General features: G+C 36.8%; 1 protein-coding gene across 1 annotated transcript in view; it reads right to left on the minus strand.

The window, feature by feature from the left end:
* The window catches only part of LOC150107670 (uncharacterized), a 115,945-nt gene that overhangs the window by 58,392 nt on the left and 35,147 nt on the right, over positions 1–22,406 (minus strand). The window contains exons 5-7 of the mRNA XM_090391455.1: positions 21,038–21,199; positions 13,004–13,097; positions 3,526–3,589 (exon numbers count right to left, since the gene is read on the minus strand). Coding sequence (XP_090247581.1) covers positions 3,526–3,589; positions 13,004–13,097; positions 21,038–21,199 — 320 coding nt within the window. The remainder of the gene's footprint in view (positions 1–3,525; positions 3,590–13,003; positions 13,098–21,037; positions 21,200–22,406) is intronic.

A 22,406-nucleotide genomic window follows, 5' to 3' on the forward strand; every position in this document is an offset into this window, starting at 1 on the left:
ATAGATGACCCTTCACTCACATGCTCACTTCAACCTTTATTTTATAGTGCAATGTTTCAGCTCCATAACTCTTTTAAGTGCTTCCATGGTCACTTTGCTCCAGTGAATTGGCAAACAAACATCATTTCTTACTTGCTGTTAGGCCTGTTAAAACAAGAGCAGCTGCTGTCCAACAACAATACAACTGCTAACTAATTGAACCTGCTTCTCTTCTTCTTCTTTATTTATTCCATCTACCTCTGTCCTCTGAAACAGCCTTCATCATGATGTGTTTCCCAACAACTTCAACTTGCACTCTTTAAGAAGAATGTCAATAGGTTTCTTCTTTCTTAACCCTCATCTACACATTGCACACAGTACAAATGTGCTATAGGTTCTTGTACTTCTCATGTGTGGGATAAATATTAAAAAAAAAAAAATTAATTTCCTCATGAGAGGAAAAAGAATGAGTTGTATAGCTACTGATTACTTTGTTGATTAAGAACTCATTGAAACCATTAGTTATGAATGTAGATTTAATATGTTGTAATTTCTGATGTAATAAGGTTTCAGTGCACAATGAATTAAGATGTTAATAGTGCCAGATTTTTAACATGGATGATGGTGAGACTATGCATGGATATAACAATATTTTTTTTGAAAGAAAGAAAATTGAAATCCTCCATCAGGTTATCCTTGGATGAACAGCATTAATGTTCGTAACAAAGTATGAAGTTCTGATATAGAACTGGTTCAAGCAGTGAACAAATCATTAACATACCTTTACCAAGCTATAGATCCAGAAAGAATATTATGGAGGAGGCACTGCTGTTCATAATGCTTCATAAAAGAATTAGAAAGTGTAGGAGAAAGAAGACTTCCCACAGCTGTGCCTTCTGTTTGTCGGTATAACTAATCTTGAAGAGTAAAATAGCTAGAATTAAAGATAAAAATCAAAGAGATCGATGATTTTGGCAGAAAAATCTTTTTTTTAATAAATCCTCTAAATTATGTTAGCAAACGGGGAAACCTATATCTAAACCAATTATTATGTCAGAAGCCAAGAAAAACTCTGCCAATCCTGTTTTTAATTCCACAGCATTTTTAATATAAGTAACAAGACTTTCCTATGAATGTACAGAGTAAGATAGAATGCCATTTATATCAAGAGTGCTTGTAAGTGGGAAACCAATGCAATCATACAGAAAACTTCCACATGCCTGGTTGGCTCTGACAGTGTTTTCTTCAGATTATACCATTAGGTCTCTCTAGTTCATAAACTCACTTTTTTCTCCAATAATATTTGTATATTTGAGTATAAAATTCACATCTGAAAGCTGTTTGACCTTGATTATTAATAAAACATTTGTAAATGCAGCTCTCACAACATTATATCATACTTAGCGCCAAGTGATTCAGGAGTTCTTGAGACAAACTGGTCCACTCCTCCTTCAGAGAAAGGATAAGGCCTTATTTGTTTTCTAGAAGGGAATTTCAAGGCAGTGCATCCCAAACATGTTCTATGGGGTTGAGATCTGGGGAATGTGCTGGCCCCTTGATTCGATTAATGTCCTTGATCTCCACTGCTTGTGTATATTGTGGTGTTGTGTGGCATTGTCATCCATAAAAATGAATTCTTTGCCACAGCACTACAGAACAGTCCAATATGACTTTGAAGAACTTCATTGCAATATCGTTCACTCATTGTCCCCTTTTGCCAGTACTTGTAGTTTGGTGCATCTATTAAGCATAATGCCTCCCCACACCATGACCCCAGCACCACCGTATCTATCCCTTTCAAGAACATTCTCGCAATGGTAAGCAGTACCACTTTCATGCCAGATCAAGCGTTGTCTAGAATCAGAGAAAAGACTAAAATGACTCATCTGTAAAGAATACATTAACCAATTGGCGTTCTTGTCCCATTTTTATAGACACAATACCACTGAAAATGTGCTCTACAATGAGCTGTGAATAAAGGGATGCAGACTACAGGCCTTCGGGTGTATAGGCCTTCTTGTCGCAGAAGTCTTGCCACAGTTTGTCAAGATATCCACGTACCTGTGCTTGAATGGAGCTGACCTGCCATTGCCATAGTGCGTCGATTATGTTTTGCTTTTATAACCAAAAATTTGTCTTCATGCTCTGTGGTAGAGCAGGATGACCTCTTAGCAAATGTCTAAGAGGTCACCCTGCATTCCATTGATTTGAAATGCTGCTCTGCTTGACAACACCATATTCCTTCACAAAAAGAGCTTCCTTCAACACAGCCTCTTTCTTTTTATCCTGTTGAGTGCTACTAAGTGATCCCTTTGCATTCCATTCAAAAATTTGAATGTGTACTCGCTTTCTACTCAAAATAGTCAGTTATACAAATTGCCACTAGCTGATTCATCTAAATTTATGGTTGTAATCTTTGTAATCTTCAGAAATAGTGTTCATCCTGATGCTTTGGACATCAGTGTGCATGTGTGTGAATATATAACAGAAAAATACTAAAATCTCAAAATATGATATAAAGGATAATTATAAAACCTTAATTGTGTGTGTGTGTGTGTGTGTGTGTGTGTGTGTGTGTGTGTGTGTGTGTGTGTGTGTGTGTGTGTGTGTGTGTGTGTGTGTGTGTGTGTGTGTGTGTGTGGGTGGGTGGGTGGGTGGGTGGGTGTGTGTGTGTGTGTTCTATCACTTCCTTACCCATTTACTTAACAGTAAATGGTTAATAACAGAAACTAAGAGTTTTAACCCACTATGTATAAGAAACATAGCAAGTTAAAATTATGAAACAAAAATATGTGTGTCATGGCTGCTTTCAAGCAAGAAAAATTACGAATTACTGCCAAAAAATTATAACTCCCAGAAAACAAAAAGACAAATTTCTGTGTTCTGTCTAATTTTATAGCAATATTACAACATAGTCTAGTAATATGGACTGTTTTCATTATAGTTCTACTAGCTAGTATTAATCATGTTTTAAGGACTGGAATGTGATATATATGCTCAATTTGTATAACAAAATGAAGATAACCTACAGCATCAACATTTATTATATCAGATCTTTCATTTCATTTAACAAAATTTAGCATATTGAATGACAAATGTCCTAAAAGTTTTAGAATTATTTTCCATCCCATCTTCCTTTTGTCTTAGGCTCAATGGTCTGTCAGTCAGAGCCAAGTAATTTGGCATCATAAAACAACCTAATAACTGCTTATGTTAATCTTATCTGTATTGTCTGCAAATTGCATGTAAATTTCTTCTGGCCAGTTTGCCTGTTTTGTGGGATGAAAAACCCATGTTTCTAGGAGAGGAAACCCTGCCATCTCTGTATGAGATCATCTAACTCACCTTCACTTGAAAAGCCCTGACTATGGTTCTTTGTGTCCCAGATGGGATTCAAACTCAGGTTTTTCCAGCCAAAGGGCTTCGATGATACTGACTGAGCTACAGGGGCTCTTTGGAGTTATTTTTGAATTACAAATTATCAAAAGTTAAGTATTAAGGCATATCACAAAAATGAATAATAAATAAATTCTTTTAACAATATACCTTAACTCTTGGGCAGCAGTAATGATTTTTTCTTGTAGCTCTGGAGTCTTTTTTACTTGTTCAACTGTAAAAGAATGACAAAAGAGTTAAACTGATTGTGATATCTTTTCAAATATTAATTTCATTTGACCATATAATGTATTATCTGCTTTATTAAATTAACACTTGTGTAGTTTTTCAAAATAAAAGAAACGGTGCTGAATTCTCCAGATTATTGATTATTTGCATTTACATTCTAAATGTGTATGTATATATTATTATTATTATCATTATTATTATTATTTTGGGCGACTCCAGGAGTTCTTAGACTCATCGAGGGAGGCCCTAAACATCATGTCCACACAACTATGCGATTACATTCTCACAGTATCTATCATACCTTGTCTTGAACTCGTTCACCGTCATAGCACCCACAACAGACTCTGGCAGCTTATTCCACTCATTTACCACTCTAAAAGTAAAGAACCCAGCTCTAACACCCCAGCTAACCACACTCTTGCCCAGCTTCCATAGGTGTCCCCTGGGTTCTCCCACCACCAGTCCTGATCTCAAAAATATCCTCTGAATTAATCCTATAGAATCCCTTTAGCAATTTGAATGTCTCAATCATATCTCCCCTCCTCCGCCTATCAACTAGTTTCTGCAACCCACAAATCCTCAACCTGTTCTCATATGGTTCATTCCATAGACCTGTTATCATCTTAGTCACTCGCCTCTGGATCCTCTCCACCTCCTCCCCATCAAGAAGGAACCGAGGTGACCAAATCTGGGCACAGTAATTGAGATGAGGTCTTATCAAGGCTCGGTACAGAGGTACAATAACTTGCTTGTCTCTGCTCGTCAAGGTATTTTTCAACAACCAAGTGAGTTGATGAGCTGATTTAGCTACTTTTGCAGTGTGCCCCCTAAACTTCATCTCCTTATCCACCAACACTCCCAAGTCCCTGGCCTCATCAATCTCTTGGAGTAAGTACAGTTCCACCAATGTGGTATACTGCTGCTAATCTTTTCACCCCAAAATGCATAACCTTACATTTTGTCACATTAAATTGACATCCATTCTCATTAGCCCAGAACTCCAATCTATCTAAGTCATCCTGCAAGACTTTGACATCTTCTGCATTCACTATTGCCCTACCCAACTTTGCATCATCAGCGAACAAATGAATTGTTCCGCTTAGATCCTTCCCTATATCGTTAATGAACAGATTAAACAGCAGTGGTCCAAGAACAGAACCTTGCGGCACACCACTAGTCACAGGCCGTCTTTTGGACTCTACTCCTGAATAAACTACTCTTTGATATCTCTCCATCAACCAACCACCTATCCATCTCACCAACCCTATATCCATTCCCATATGTTGTAGTTTACGGATTAGTATTCCATGTGGTATCCTGTCAAATGCCTTTGCCAGGTCCAGCAGTACACTGTAAACCCATTTCCCTTATCCAGTTCAGCCGTCACCTTGTTATAAAACTTGAGCAAGTTACTGAAGCATGATCTATCCTTCACAAAGCCATGCTGTCCCCTGTACAGTATCTCGTTTTCATCAATCCATTCCTGTATTTTTTCCTTGACTACTTTCTCTAAGACCTTGACAACGACTCCTGATATGCTGATCGAGCGGTAATTTGCAACCGTAGTCTTGGATCCTCCTTTATGCAGTGAAACTATTTTCCCCTCTTTCCACACCTTCGGGACTAAGCCAGACCTGAGACTCAGATTAAACAACATGGTCAACGGCACTGATAATTCTTTAGCCGCTTCACGCAAACCCCGTGCCGGTATACCATCCAATCCCACAGATGTGTTCACATTAAGGTTCTGTAATAGACTAGTCACCTCCACTTCATTCATCACTATTCCCATATAAACTAATGGTTCCTTCACTTTTTCAATGTCACCACCTGGATGATATGCTTTTGCAAAGTGCGCGCTCAGTAACTCCACTATATCGACTGATTCAGTGACCTCCTTACATCGTCATTCCTTAAAATCATTTTGCCGTGTTTTTCTTGCTTCCAGCATATTTAAAGAACTGTTTTGGATTCTCTTTTGCTTGCAAAGCTAGTTTCCTTTCATAATCCGCTTTTGCTTTTTTTACCACACTCGTTACCTTTCTGGCCTGCACTTTATACCGTTCGTGTGCCTGCAGGTCACCCCTTTCTTTATATTCCCTCCACAGTTGTTTCTTTTTTTGCAGCTCAAGCTTAATGGTTATTCATCCATTTAACCCCTACTTGTTTTACTATTCGGACCCTAGGTATACAATCAGCCATTACCTCCTGTAAATGCTCCTTGACCACTTCCCATGCTCTATCGACGTCCAGCCCTTGCAGTTGTACATGCCATGGCACTGATCCAAGCAATCTCCTAAGCTTGTCATACTTGCCAGTACGGTAATTCCACATATACCCTGTCTTAATCAAAAATTCCACACCTTTAGCCACCTCCCAGGTCAAGACCTTATGATCACTCTCACCAATAGGTGGCAACATGGTCATATTCATTACAGTCAAATTCTCAGATGCTGTTACCATTTCAAGCACTCTCACACCCCTAGTATTTTCAATTACATGCTGCCTCAGATAGTTATCCCTTAATAATTGAATAAAATCCTTTTCCTTCCTCACATGTGTCCTCTCCTCCTTCCAATCAATGTTACCATAGTTGAAATCCCCCATAATAATTACCCTCCTTCCACTCATTTCATCAATTTCCCTATGCATACTATCTCCACCATCTATTCCATCATGGTCTATAGCAGCACCCAACTGTATATTTTATTCTGCCAGTCTCAATCTCACACCAAATAGCCTCAAATGAGCTCCTTTCACTATCCTGTGATACAACTTCAATTCTCCTTGGCTGCAGTTCATCAACTATCATCAATAATACCCCTACCCCCATTTTATTCTCTCTGTCCCTCCTAAACACACTATAACCTACACATTCTATCCCACTAACCATATCTTCTTCCGTCAGCCATGTTTCACTAATGCCAATAACCTGTGGCCAGGAAGAGCCAATCAAGGCCAAAAATTCTTCCTTCTTGTTCCTAATACTCCTGGCATTAGTATACATGAAATGCAGTGATCCCTTAGTCCTACCCCTATATTGATACGTTATTCTAAATGACCCATTCCCATTTTTTGTCCTTAGTGCAGGCTCGGGTACATTATATACATTCTTACACTCATCTGTCTCACTGATGTCTGCATATCCATTCCCCTCCCTCCTTGGTAGTTCTAGTTTCCCTGGTTTTGCACATCCATCCATTTTCACTTCATTCGGCAACACTCTTTCCAGTCTCCGCACACCAAGTCCATTCAAATGCAGGCCATCCCTCTTGTATAAGTCCTTTCGCCCTTCAAACTCATTCCACACGTCCACGAATTCCCCACCACACCGTCTGCATAACCTGTGCATAATGTCATTTGCGATTATGGCCCTCCTCCTAAACTCCTCTCTGTCATACCGCGGCAACAGACTAACCATTCTAACTCTGTCACTCTTTTCTTTCGCTACCTTTAACAATACTTTCAAGTCCTCTCTCATAAAAAATTTATCACCTTTCAATTCATTCGTACCCACCACAATTATTAATTCTTTCACCCTCTGTTTTTGCACTCTAATACTCTCACTTACATCCTTAAATTTCGCACCCGGTAAGTACGATTTAGTTACACTGCCATCACACTATCGCCCCTCTTAATAACGAGTCACCATACAACACTCTTTCCTTCATTTCAGAAACTCTCTCATTCTTGCACTGTTTTTTTACGTTAGCCGAATCACTCTGGAAAGAGTTTTGCAGGTGCTCTAATTGCGGCTGCGCATTTTGTATCACTGCACGCAACCTAGCGATCTCACTTCCTACAAATAATTCCTCATTATTTTTATCATTTAAACCATTTTCTCTCTCAGTATGGTTGCTTTCTCTCTTTCTTAAATCACCGCTCTCATTGCCATCTTGTACATCGCAATTCTCTATCAATACATATGTATATATATACATATATATATATACATATATGTATATATATATATGTATATATATATATATACATATATGTATATATATATGTAGAAAGTTTTTTACCTTAGATATAATGTATATTAAAGATACCAATTTATTTTAAATATAAACCTGGTTTTAAAATCAGGTTTATATTTAAAATAACTTGGTATCTTTAACATATATATATATATGTGTGTGTGTGTGTGTGTGTGTCTATAATATATGTTTATATATAGAGCCGGCGCTAGGGTCTTTGGCGCACGCATGCAATTTTTATCTAAGCACCCCTGTAACGATCCGGGAGAGTGTGGTTCTTTTACGATAATAAAAATTTAAATTATTTGAAATTTCTTAAATAAATTTTGACGGAACAGCCACACGTTGGTTCGCTAAATGTAATGAACCGGGGGTGTTGGCTAGGCAAGATAATCGTTAAAAACCAGAATATTCAAAAAATTCTCAAAAGTTAAAGCAAATTTTGATAAAGCCACTTCACTTTAATCTTTGAATATAATGATACAGGGATTATAGCCTTCTCACCGACCTGAATCGCTAACAAAATTAAAATGAATTTTAATTAAAGTTATAATTTAATTTAACTAAAGTTTAAAAAATTCTTACATTTTACAAGTTACTAAATTCTTAGTAATTTGTAAAAATTTTTTAATAATTTTTATAAGTGGAACTATCTTTTAGAAAAATAAAAGAAACTCAAAATAGATGAGAAAATAAGAAAAGAATTCAGAAATAATTAGAACATTTAATATAAGTATTCAAAAAATGACATCTTTACAGAATACCAGAAAATAAATAAAATTACATAAATATACTTGAAATTTTTTTTATTAAAATTTCAAGGTTTTTGATTTCATATTCACATAATTAGAAATAATGATCTTAATGTTTAATTCTGCACATATATCATTTTCAATAGCTGTTAACGCCAAACTAACAAGCCTTTTTTGTGACATACTTGTTCTTAAGTAGGTTTTAATCAATTTCAACTTGGAAAAGGAACATTCACCGCTCACTACACTAACAGGTAAGGTTAATAGTATTTTTAAAGCAATTGAAAAGTTAGGGAAAGATAAATTATTGGACACAATAAAATTAAGAATATCGAAAGGCTTTTGAATATTTAAATTATCCTTCCGAAAAATATCCCGTAAAGCACATAACTCGTGATATAGTTCTATTGCATTTACATCTTTATTGTCGCAGTCCTTCAAGAGAATCTCTAAATCATCACAATTTTTTCGTAAATCTTCGTTATTAATTTGTAGGAATCTATACAAGAAATTGAAATTATTATATGTTTTTAGTTGTTCAAAACATTCTATTAACGAACACATTGCAACGTCTATAAGTGTATAAAACACATTCACTCTAAATTTATCTTCTGGCGATTATGGCATTTCATCATGATACTTGTAGTCAAATTGTCGTGTCATCTTTCATTGTCGAACTTCCATACCAGTTTTAAATTCTTGTTCTCCATCCATCTCTTCACTTAGTTCTTTTGACGTTTTTAGAACTTCTTTAAAATTTGTATCTGATTGATACTCTTGTAAGAATATTTTTAAGTGTTCGATAGATTCTAAAGCAAGTGTAATGGTGATTATAATAGTCTTAGATGTCAACTTCGGGAAGTTTCATGGAGGGAGGAATTGGAAGGCCGGGATATCATTAGTGCGTGGGAAATTGTGAAAGAATATTTGTTAGCAGCAATGGTAAGTTGTATACCACGAATGAAGAAGAGGACACAATTTGGAGTAAAGTGGATGACAAACAATATTAAACAGGAATTGCATGCGAAAAAGAGGCTATGGAAGAGATATAAGGAGACAGGTGAAGAGAGGATGCATGAAGAATATAAGACACAGGCCAGAAGAGTGACTAGTGTGGTAAGGAAAGCGAAACTGGAATATGAGAGGAGGTTGGCCCTAAGATCCAAAGAAAATCCTAGGGAATTTTTTAGCCATGTGGCCAGTAGGAGGAGAAATGACTGTGGAAGAATGATATTGTGGGATAAAAATGGGAACAGAGTGACTGATGCAGAGGACATAGTGGAATTGTTCAATGAACACTTTATTGGAGTATTTCATCCTAGAGGAGTCAGTTTTAATGCTAGAGAGATAGGGCTGGTTCGAGGTTTAGAGGTACAGGAGGAGAGTGTGTTTCAGATACTGAGTACTCTGGATGTCAGTAAAGCTTTGGGAATGGATGGTATTTCACCATGAGTTTTGAGAGAATGTGCCACGGAATTGACAGTTCCTTTAACCTGGCTTTTCAATGAAAGTCTGGCTTCAGCAAAGGTGACCAGGGAATGGAAGGAAGGTAAGATAGTGCCATTGCATAAAGGTGGTAACAGACTGGAAGTGTCTAATTATAGGCCGGTCTGTGTGTCATCAGTAGTTGTTAAGATCTTGAAGAAAGTAGTGAGGGACCATATACAACATTGGGCAGATGAGGGTAATGTTATCTGTGAGAGTCAACATGGATTTGTGGAAGGGCGCTCATATTTCAGTAATATGCTAGCCTTTTATAATAAACTTACAAGAACGTTAAATGAGGGAAAAGCATATACTGCAATTTTCTTAGACTTAGCAAAGGCATTTGACAGGGTGCCACATGATAAGCTGATATTTAAGTTGCAGCACATGGGTCTGGATGTCAGATTGGTCAACTGGATTCAGGATTGGCTGTCTGATAGGTATCAGAGAGTTGTGTATGGTGGAGCAGTTTCAAGGAGGCAGAGGGTTACAAGTGGGGTCCCACAGGGTTCAGTACTAGGACCTATATTGTTTAACCTTTATATCAATGACATTGCAAGGGGATATTCAGTTGTTTGCGGATGATGCGAAGCTAGGAAGGATTATTAGTAATAGTGCAGATGTGGTAGCCCTGCAAGAGGATTTGAATAAGCTAGATAGATGGACAAATGAATGGGGGTATCAGTGTAATGCAGCAAAATGTAAGGTCTTGAGGTTTGGGAAACATTGATGGGATGCAGCATACTCTATGGGAGGAGTTATGCTGGAGGAAGTAGAGGAGACAAGAGATCAAGAGATCTGATCTTGATCAGAGATCAAGAGTTTAGGGGACATATTGCAAAGGTGGTGAAGGTAACACAGAGGATTGCTGCAATTATTAGAAGGACACTGACCTGCAGAGATAAGAGGGTTATCATTCCATTGTATAAGTCTCTGATCAGACCACACTTGAACTATTGTTCTCAGATTTGGTCTCCAGGATTTGAAGGGGATAAATTAACTGTGGAAAGGATACAAAGACGGATGACAAAGATGGTTTCAGGTCTGTACAAGGATAGTTACGAGGATCGGCTGAGGGAATATGGACAGCAGAGTTTGGTGGATAGAAGAAGGAGAGGTGATATGATTGAGATTTTTAAATTGTTGAGAGGTGGTTACAGGGTTGACGCTGGGGAGTTCTTTCGCTTGGTTGAACAGCGGGAAGGAGTAATGACAAGAGGCCATCCCTGGAAGTTATGAAAGGAAACTGTGAGCAAGAGGGTGAGGAGTGGTTTCTTTGCATGGAGGGTGGCTGAACCGTGGAATGCATTGCCTGATGGAGTGGTGAGAGTGAGAATGGTCAATGAGTTTAAGGAGTGGTATGATAGACTTTGTGTTTCTTAGGGGGATCTCCCCTCAATGAGTCTTGACAGACTTTATGTTCTTAGGAAGGACCTCCCATGATGAGTCTTTCATCTCCATGGAGGCCTGAATAATAATAATAATAATAATAATAATAATATCTTACCAGGAACCCTCAGTAATTCTCATATTCAGTTATATTTCCCTTTTTATATATGGGTGGTATGAGAGCTCTACTCCAATCATTTGGAATTCATCCCTCTATCTAGGCCTTCTGAACTATGCAGTGCAGCCACTGTAAGACTTTTATACCTCCACACTTAAGCATTTCTGGTCGAATATCATCTACTCCTGCTGCCTTTCCACATTTCAGGCTTTTGGTGGCTTTTTCTACTTCAAATATGGATATATGCGCCGGCAAAGGTTGGTCGATTGGTAGAGCCTCTGCTACTAATGGCTCAGTTAAGTAAGTTTGAGCGCGGTTAGTAGTTGGAAGGGGACCAATCGTTCGATGCTGTTGGCACACTCTCCCTCGATGAGTCTTTGGACTCCCTGGAGGTGTCAAATAATAATAATAATAATAATAATATATATTCCTGACTGCATGCCTGGTCAGTGATTTTTACCACTGTGCTGTCATCACTGCTTGTTTCATTTAATAATTTTTCGAAGTAATTACTCCATACTCCAATATCTTTTTCTCCAGTTCACCTTTATCATCTCTAATTCCTTTTACAGCATGCAAATTCTAATATCTAATTCAGACTGCAATTCTAATAGTCAAAAAAACCTGAAGCATCTGCCAAACTGTGTACCTACTTTTTTTATTTTCTGAGTTATGACAGCCAACGTGCATACTGTTATTACAGATTTAAATTAATGGATGGTTAAAATTATATCCAGAGAAACTAAAAAACAAGCATATGAAGTCTCTCAATTGCATGTGGTCTGACCAGTATGCTAGTTTTATAGGATAAAAAAAGTAGAATTTCTGGGAGGACAAAGAATGGTCTGATAATTCACCTTTCTGAAAATAACATATAAAAGGTTTCTCACATCCTAGACAGGATTTAAAACAAGAATTTTCCAGCTAAAGGGCAAATTAAATTAATGGAAACATCCATATTGATGACAACCTTTGCAATAGAACTTGGCAAATTAAATGCATTTACCTCAATTATGACAGGAGAAAAACATGGAAATATTGTACTCAGAATATAACTGTGTGCTAAAAGATAACGATCAAATTTGTTCAGTAAATGATTATTTATCCTCTCAAAGCATACGGTTCACAAAAGACAATTTGGTTTTGATTATATTTAGTAACAATTGTCATGGTTGACCTGAAGCTGTTACCAAATGTTGGAGTTACTGCCTTTATTTTCTGATGAGTAACAGCTTCTAGATATGCACTCTTTACAAACAGCTATTTGTGTTTTATTTTTAATAAGCAATCCAATGTCAAGGGATATTTTGGCTATGAAAATAAGCCAGCAGTACATCCTGCAGTACCTGTATGGGGGACACAGCAACACAAAAATACTGCTCATTAAAATAACAATTAGTGCATATGTCCATATAGCATCTTAGCAGATGCAATATGAGTGACTTTCTAGATGCTTAATGAGAACTGCACAGTGAAATGAAAAACCAGTACAATGGTAAGCATTACATTTTTTTTTTTTAACAAGTCCTCTTACTACTTTTAGAAATAATATTTTTAAAAAATCCTCTATAAGAGAAATATTTCACTTATAAAAAGCAATTTCCCATTCAATATGTCATTTAATATATACATATACACTAAGCATAAAAACTATAAGAGTTAATTACAAAACATACCAATGAAGTCTGCAGGATTATAATGTGGAGATATCTGCAACCCAATATTATTAAAGAAATCCACAACTTTTTTCCTATCACCAAAGTATGCAACCTATGAATGAAAATTATGATTACATTAAAATGTGGAGAAAAACAAAATAGCATGCATTAATAAATTATTCATAACTAAATAAAGTGGGCATATTCTGTAGTTAGTCAGTAGCAACAGTGCTGTTTGGTTGGAAAAATCCTATGATTAAATCCCATCTAAAACTCAAGGAACATTTATAAGAGGTATTCATTTTTTATGGCTACTTTGCCTACTTTTCTTTAGCCATAATAGCCATAAAAAATTAATATTAATTTAGAGTAGTAACATGGAAAATTTTCCATAAATAATATCTATTTATAAGAAGTTTTCAACTGAAAGTGAGCTAGTCAATCTCATTTGGAAGTGGCAGTGTTGTTCCTCTTGGAAGCTCAGGTTTCTCCACCCTAAAATCAAACATAGTAGACTATGGAGATAGGATAATTACTCTATTGTTTCCAAAATTATATTTATAAGAGATCAAATTACTTGGCCAGAGCAGGCCACTGGGGAATATATAAAGAAAGATAGGATAGGATGGAAAAGGAAATGGGTTTAATTTATTTAAATAGAAAAATTCTTATTAGAACAATAAACTGATTAAAAAGAAAGTTAAAATTTAAACTTAATGATAAAGCAATTAATCCTATCCATATAATTTGCTATGTCTGGCAATGTGTGCATGCGTGTGTTCTCTCATTGTTTGTCTATTCTGTGTGAGAGGAAATGTGCTTGTGGTTAGGAAATCCCTGTCATTTCTGTATGAAACTGGTTGAATCACCATCAGTTGAAAAGCCCATGTATGGGAAGGGGGAGGAGTCCGGAAAGTTATGAAAAACACCTAGAACAAAAATGACATTAAAACAACTGATATAACCACAAGAAAGAACATACTAGATAGCAGAGTTATGAAGGCAACTTATGTTCTTATATTCTTATATCCTCGTATGTTCTTTCTTGTTGTCTGCAAAGAATTTGAGTGTGTTTAAAGCATGGTATGATGAGTTGCATGTATGATAAAAGGACCTCCTAGATGAGTCTTTGATTCCATGGGATCTTGGGTAATAATAATAATAATATATCAGTTGATTTAATGTCATTTTTGTTATAGGTGTTTATCAGAACTTTCCAGACCCCCCCCCCCCCCCTCGTAAATGTTTCTCACACCTAAATAGGGTTTTGAAACTAGGTTATCCCATCAAAATATGTATCGCAGTTATAACTGTGTTACAAAGGTGCTAAAGATTTAAATTACTGTTGTAAATGCCACACCAAAATAATTATCAAAATGTCGTTTCTTGATCAAGAAAGGAAGGCTTATTTGCAACAGGAAGCAATAGCAGCTATAAGTAAGAAAAGTTTGTGGAGAACTCGTAAATTATAAAGAACAACATAAATTTACTAGCCGACAGATAAATTAGAAAACCAAGTGTCATAAAAAATGACCTATCAAATGTAGATTAGTTTCCAAAAAAAAAAGGGGCTGCTACTACTTACTTGGGGAGAATGCAAATAGTAAAAAATGTAACTACTATACAATAGTCTACTCTTTTAAAGTGAGAGGTAGATTATTATGATTCTATCGTATGAAAGAGAGAGAGACACACTCAGGTCTCTGTTGTGCTACATATAAAGAATTTAAACTACTTTACAGATCTGAAGAATTTTATCATATTATGATAATGTGAGACCTCCAGGAGGTCAAGAATCAAGGACTTACTGATGGAAGCTATACATCATCCAAACCAGCTGTCATAACCTCCCTTAAATTCATTCATACTAGATGCACTCACCACTTCAACAGGCAAACTATTCCACTCACCAACTGCTCTATGAGAGAAAAATCTAGCTCTCATCCCTTTCTTAACTGCAAATAAATTTAACTTCCATGGATGTCCCTGTGTTCTCTCCCCCTTTCATATAACAAAAATTGGATGATATCCTATAACACTCATTCAGAAATTTATAGAGCTCTATCATAGCACCCTTCTTTCTCCTATTAACCAGTCTGTAGTCCACATCCAATTTGTCCTCATAATCTAAATTCCATACTCCCAATATAATCTTTGTAACTCTTCTTTGCACCCCTTCCACAGCTTCTTTATATGCTCTGAACCCAGGAGACTAAATCTGCACACAGGAGTCCAGGAGTGGTCTTATTCAGGCCTTGTAAAGAAACAAAATGACTACCTTATCCTTACATATTAAGGTTTGCAGTACAGTCAATTCTAACTGTTATACAGGGGGAAAAAAATTATAAGAAATTCATTAATTCAACATCACAGTTATCCTCTGAGTTGTATTTGCAGTTTTTGCTATGTGACATTTGAACTTCAATTTCCTTCAAATTCCTATCTACCATTACACTGAGATTCCTAGCCTCATCAGTTTCTTGTAGCATAAACCTGGTAATATAATATGCCATTGGAAACCTCATCACACCAAAGCGCTAACTTTACACTTACTGTGTGTTATGTCTGATATTTCATCCATCCCTACTGCCAAATTGCTATCCAGGTTATGCAACACCTCTTCAACCTCATTCTCATGTGCCTCTACCTTCTTATCCACTGTACACCATGTTACCTAGTTGATATATCTTAGCAAACCGAGCACTTGTTAACTGAACAATCTCATTAGCTTCTGACATTAGAGTAACATTCAGTAGAGTTATTCTGCACATTCATTCTTTCTTTTACTTGTAACATAACAATAAAATTCTTTTGGATTACCTCTACCTTGAACTGACAATTTCTTTTCATACCCTGATTTAGTTTTTCACACAATACTTATTACTTTTCTAGCCTGTACTTTATATATTTATAGCTCCTCTCACCCTTATTCTCACAATGTTCCTGTCACATGATCTTGTTCTTATTATATGGATCTCTTCCTTAATGAAGTTGCATGTCCATTTCACTCCCATCTTATTTATTCTGCCTTATTTAAGCACTTTTCAAAGATTCCCATACACTGCTGATATCTTTTCCATTTAGTAACTGATACTATGGGACAAGATAGTAATCTCCTAAGTTGGTCCTAATTTCCAGCTTTATAGTTTAGCATGTAACTTCTAATTTCTCAATATTATTAGGTAAATGTGATCCAATGAAACAAATCGCATTTCTGATCATGAATTTAGGACATAGTTCTTGAATACTTTAGGTTTTTGTTAGGTAAATTAACCAAAATAAAAAATTGAAATTAAGTCACATAATCAACAAGGTAAGCTCACTGAAGAGGAAGATCTGAAACAGCTTGAAACTTATTATTATTATTATTATTATTATTTCCCAAGACCTCATGGAGTCAAAGACTCATCTGGGAGGTCCTTTTATCACACACATCTCATCATGGTAATCATGTAAGAATATTTATGGTAATCATGTAAGAATACATATCGGTTCTGTTTATTTTTAAGTGGTAATGTTTTCAAATATAAAGGTATTACATAAAGTACAGTACAGTCAATTCTCACTGTTATACAGGGAAAAAAAATTATAAGAAATTCATTAAACCTTCCCTCGATGTTATAGTGGAACTGATAGTAATCAGCTGCAACCCTCTCAAAGAGAGGGTTGCAGCTGATTACTAAGAAGATAATGACGCAAGGTGGTTTCCCGTTGCCTTCCTTGCCATATTTTTATGATTGCAGCGCCTGTGTGTTCACAGGTCTGGTTTGCCTGCTTGCAGGATGAAAAACCCCAGATAAACTGGCAGAAAAAACCCTGCTGTCCACGCCCAAGACCGGCTAACTTGGCTATGGCTGAGGAAGATCCTTAAGCTCCTCACGTTATCGACGGGAATCGAGCCCAGGACACGCCTTCCCCAGGCATATGGTTGCAAAGCACAAAGCCACTAGGCTAACCACACGGATTATAGTGGAACATTCAGTGAATTTCCTTAAGAATAGCAACATTGGTAATAATTTATAAATGGGTTTTTTTGGTTAAGTGTTATAGTGAGAAAGTTCATTGTAATGATATTTGCTACAGTGAGAGCATGAATGAGTGAAAAATTAGGAAGCAAGAAGAAATTCATTAATATAACATTTGAAAATCTGCAGACTATAATATGGAGCAAATAAAATATATATAGAAATTAATCACTTGTTAAAAAAAATATAGGATGATCACTACTAATAAGAAATATCACAAACATTTTTTAAAAAAAACGCGATTTTCAATTACTCACTTGGCCATTACAAATGAATGAGTGAAAAATTAGGAAGCAAGAAGAAATTCATTAATATAACATTTGAAAATCTGCAGACTATAATATGCAGCAAATAAAATATATATAGAAATTAATCACTTTTTTGGTTAAAAAAAATATAGGATGATCACTACTAATAAGGCGGGAACGAGCAAAAGAGTTAATTGTATTAATTGGTACGAATGATTTGAGAGAGAACAAAGAGCATGTCAAAATGAATGTCAGGAGACTGCTTGGAAAGATAAAGGAGAATAGTGTGACAGGAAGGGTGGTCAGTGTGTTGCCTAGGTATGATTGTGGTGAAATGAGGCGGAGAGCAATGATTATGAATGATATTCTGGCTGAAATGTGTGAGGAGATGGGAGTACAGTTTGTTAATGTGTGGAATGAGTTTGAGGGACGAAGTGAGCTGTATGGGAGCGATGGACAGCATTTGAGTGGTTATGGTGTGAGTCGCTTGGAGAGACTGCTGCTGGAAGGTAGAGAAGTGAATAGAGAGAATGAATCAGATCGAGAGGGGAGTGATGTGGAAGAGCAGGAGAGTAAGAGAGGAGAGATTGAAGGAGTGGAAATGAATGTGGGAGTGAGTGGTATGAGTATAGAAAATGAGAGAATGGGTGTGCAAGAGGAGCAGGGAAACAGCGAGGCTCAGGGTGGACAGGGATACACAGCGTGAGAAAGGTGGATGCTCCAAGAGGAGGTGAGAGAATGTGTAGGCAGGAAGGTAATGGGATGATCAGGGATCAAAAGGAAACAGATGGAATTGCAAAGGGTTCTAAAATGAAGAAGCAGAAAGGGAAATGGCCCCAGTCCAGCATGGAGAGATCACATCGAGTGAGTGGTATCAGTGGAACTAGCTGTAGATCCAGAAATGAGTTGTTGTGTTTGTATACCAATGCTAGAAGTATAAGAAACAAGGCGGATGAAATGGTTGCACTAATTGCGTCTGTGCACCCAGAGATTGTCGGAATAAGTGAGACATGGTTAGATGAGGATGACATCCTGACAGGAATAGAGATGGAAAGGTATGATGTGTTTCGTGAGGATAGAAGGGGTAAAAAGGGAGGGGGAGTGCTATTGATGATAGAGAAAGAGTTATGTCCAAACAAGGTAGAGATGCAAGAGGGAAATGGGGCCAGTGGTTTTGAGGCAGTATGGTGTGAGATAGAGGTGAATAGAATCAAATACTTGGTGGGATGTTGTTATAGACCTGGTAATGTGGATGGTGGTGATAGTGAAATGTATAGTCAAATAAGCCAAGCAAATAAGAAAAGGGTGATCATTATGGGTGATTTTAATTATGGCAATATAGACTGGAATGAAGAGATAGCAACTGGAAGTAAAGAAAATGAGTTTCTTGAGTTTTTGAGGGATAACTACCTCAGACAGTATGTAACAGAGGGCACAAGAGGATTAAGGGTCTTGGACTTGGTCATCTCATCGGAGGATGTAATTATCAATGAGGTATCAAATCATCCACCAATTGGTGAAAGTGACCATGAGGTGATTACTTGGGTGGTTGCCAGCAGTGCAAGGACCCCTGTGAAAAAAGGGTATATGTGGAACCACAAGGTGGGTGATTATGAAGAGCTCAGGAGACAGCTTGCAGGTGTAGCATGGAATGAGGAGTTAGCTGGAAAAGAGATCAATGCAGCTTGGGGTATTTTCAAAAAATATTTAGTGGATGCAATGTCTAAATGTATACCACGGGTGAGAAGGTTAAATAAGTTAGGTGTGAGATGGATGAATAAAGAGATTAAGCATGCAATACAGAGAAAAAGGGCATTGTGGAGGCAGCATAAGAGAAGTGGAAGTAACCAATTTCATGAGTTCTACAAAGACCAGGCAAGGAGAGTGACTTGGTTGGTGAGAGTAGCTAAAGAGAGGTATGAACAGCAGTTAGCTAATGAAGCTAAAAAGAATCCTAGGGAGTTCTTTCGATATGTAGCCAGCAAAAGAAAGAATGATTATGGAAGGATGACATTGATTGGAGGAAATGGTATAAAGACAGCTGTTGCTGAATGTGTGGTGGAGATACTTAATGAGCAGTTCATAAAGATCTTTCAATCTTGTGAATGTGACTTCATGGAGAGATTAAGAGCAGTTGATGATGGGGAGGAGAGACTGACTGTAAGTGAGCAAGAGGTGTTTGGGGAGTTGAGTAAACTAGATGTAAATAAGGCTGTGGGACTTGATAATATATCACCGCGTATTCTGAAGGAATGTGCCAGAGAGTTGACACCTGCCTTGACATATTTTTTTAATACGAGTCTTGCACTTGGTCAAGTCCCTAAAGAGTGGAAGGAGGGCAAGATTGTGCCTCTTCATAAAGGAGGTGATCGAACTCAAGCATCAAACTATAGGCCTATCTGTGTGTCAGGTGTTGTGGTTAAGTTGTTGGAGAAGCTTGTGAGAACTAGGATCCAGAGTTGGGTTGACAACAATGGTATAATCTTTGATGGACAGCATGGATTTGCTAAAGGGAGGTCGTGTTTTAGTAATCTACTTACTTATTACAATAAAGTGACTGCTTCCTTGGACAGAGGAGAAGGATACACAGTAATATACTTGGATTTTGCAAAAGCTTTTGATAGAGTACCTCATGATAAGTTGACAGTCAAACTAGAGCAGATGGGGTTGGATATTAGATTAGTGCATTGGATTAGAGACTGGCTATCTGATAGGTATCAACAAGTTGTGTATGGGGGTGCAATATCCAGGAAAAGAAAAGTCACTAGTGGAGTGCCTCAGGGATCTGTTTTAGGGCCATTACTATTTAACTTGTATATTAATGATATTGGCGAAGATTTGGATGGAGATATTCAGTTGTTTGCAGATGATGCAAAGTTGGGACGAACCATAAAGAGTAGTGAAGATGTTGTGGCCTTGCAAGAAGACTTGAATAAATTGAGTGATTGGGCAAGCAAATGGGGATGCGAGTTCAATGTTACAAAATTTAAGGTTTTAAAATTTGGAAAACAAAGATGGGATGCAGAATTTATGCTTGGTGAGAATATATTGTTGGAAGTAGAGGAAATAAGAGATCTGGGAGTGATAGTGGATAAGGATCTAAAATTTAGGGGACACATCGCCAAAATTGTGAAGACAACACAAAGACTTCTGGGAATGATGAGGAGGACACTGACGTGTAGAAGTAGGGAGATTCTTGTTCCATTGTATAAGGCTTTGATTAGGCCACACATGGACTATTGTGCCCAGATTTGGTCACCTGGTTTTCAGAAGGATGAAGAGATGTTGGAAAGGGTCCAAAGGCGACTGACTAAGGTAGTTTCTGACCTCTGGAATGTTGAGTATGAGGAAAGATTGAAAAGATGTAATTTGCAGAGTCTAGTGGAGAGAAGGAAGAGGGGAGATATGATAGAGACCTACAAGTTGGTAAGGGGTTGTTATAGGATCAATGGTGGAGAAGTTCTACAGAGAATAGTGGGAGATCAGGGGAGAACCAGAGGTCATACCTGGAAACTGTATAAAGAGGGTGTGAGTAGGGGAGTGAGAGGGAGGTTTTTTTCGTGCAGAGTTGTGAATGATTGGAATGCCTTGCCTGAGAGTGTGGTGTCTGCAAGGAGTTTGAATGTGTTTAAGACCCGGTATGATGAGATGTGTGTGAGATAAAAGGACCTCCTAGATGAGTCTTTGACTCCATGAGGTCTTGTTTAATAATAATAATAATAATAATAATAAGAAATATTACAAAAATTTTTAAAAAAATGTGATTTTCAATTACTCACTTGGCCATTACAAAGTAATAATAGTCGATCAAACATATGAAATATCTGACTTGATGGTTGATGAACAGTAACAATCACAGTTTTCTTTTCATTTTCTGCATATTGCTTTAATGTCACCATTAAGGAATGAGCTGTACTTGAATCTAAACCTGTTGTTGGTTCCTTAAGACAAAAACAATTGTTATTTCAATGCAATAAAATTCTATTGATAATGCATTATGATATAATAATAACATACTTTTAGGTATTTAATTTCCTGTTACTTTTCCAAATTGTTTATACCACATCCATCTTAACAAACTAAATATTTCCTTTGTGTGCTAAAATTACTTTGGATAATATTTTATATGAGCTTATGACATGTGAATTTATTTAATTGGGGTGTCTTCATGGTTCAGTCAGTATAAATAATGTCCTTTGGTGAAAAGCTCTGAATTACAATCCTGTCTAGAACACGAAGCTTTATAAGTTTTTTAAAGACAATCTCATACAGAAGTGACAGGAGTTCCTTCCCCACCATACCACAAAATCAGACAAATTAGCCAGAATAAAAATACATGTAAATGACAAAAATAACTGACATAGAAGTAACTGACAACCCTATCATAGCATCAATTGTATTTATATGAAGCAAAATTACTCTTATCTGTGACAGTCCCTAACATGTTAAAGGAAGATTGTGATTCTAAAGTTTGTATATGCATTTGTAAATCTGACCAAGTCTTATAAAATATTAATCTGGCTGAGACAGCAAGCTTATATTACAATTAGTCGCTACTCTCTTTCTGCTGATAGAAATATTAGCTATTGCATAATATCATGCTTGATATTATCATGAATCAAGAAAGAGCACTAATATTCCAACACACCTTCCTACATACTAGATCCAATACTGGCTTTCTTATAAATTGAATTTTTTGTGATATAAGAGCAAAGCTATATCTCCATAGTTTGCTATACCTATCAAAGTGTGTATGCTTTCTAGCCTGTTTTGTCAGTGTTGTAGGGAGTAAGAGAAACTTGCCATGGCCATATGAGATCAGCTAACTCATCTTCTGCTGAAAAGTGCTTATGACCCTGGATGAATTATAAGGATTCCTCATAATCCTGAATGGTATTTGAAGTTTTAAGTGTGTCAATCAAAATGTTTAATTTATTTTACTATTGTTATTTTATAATAATAAGCTATCCATATTATCATTTCATAATTGAAGCAGGATGCTAGAAGGAGGACCTCCATACACAATACATTGAACTGGCTAGAGTTTATAAAAGACTAGAGTTCCTTGCTTTCATGTAGCATGCTCTATTATTAAACATTCACTTAAATACTGAATGAATGAATGATGAGGATGACTGGCAATATGGG

This window comes from Typopeltis vanoorti, chromosome 4 (assembly GCF_054136105.1).
Source record: "Typopeltis vanoorti isolate ZY-2024b chromosome 4, IOZ_Tvanoo_1.0, whole genome shotgun sequence".
NCBI lineage: Eukaryota > Metazoa > Arthropoda > Arachnida > Uropygi > Thelyphonidae > Typopeltis > Typopeltis vanoorti.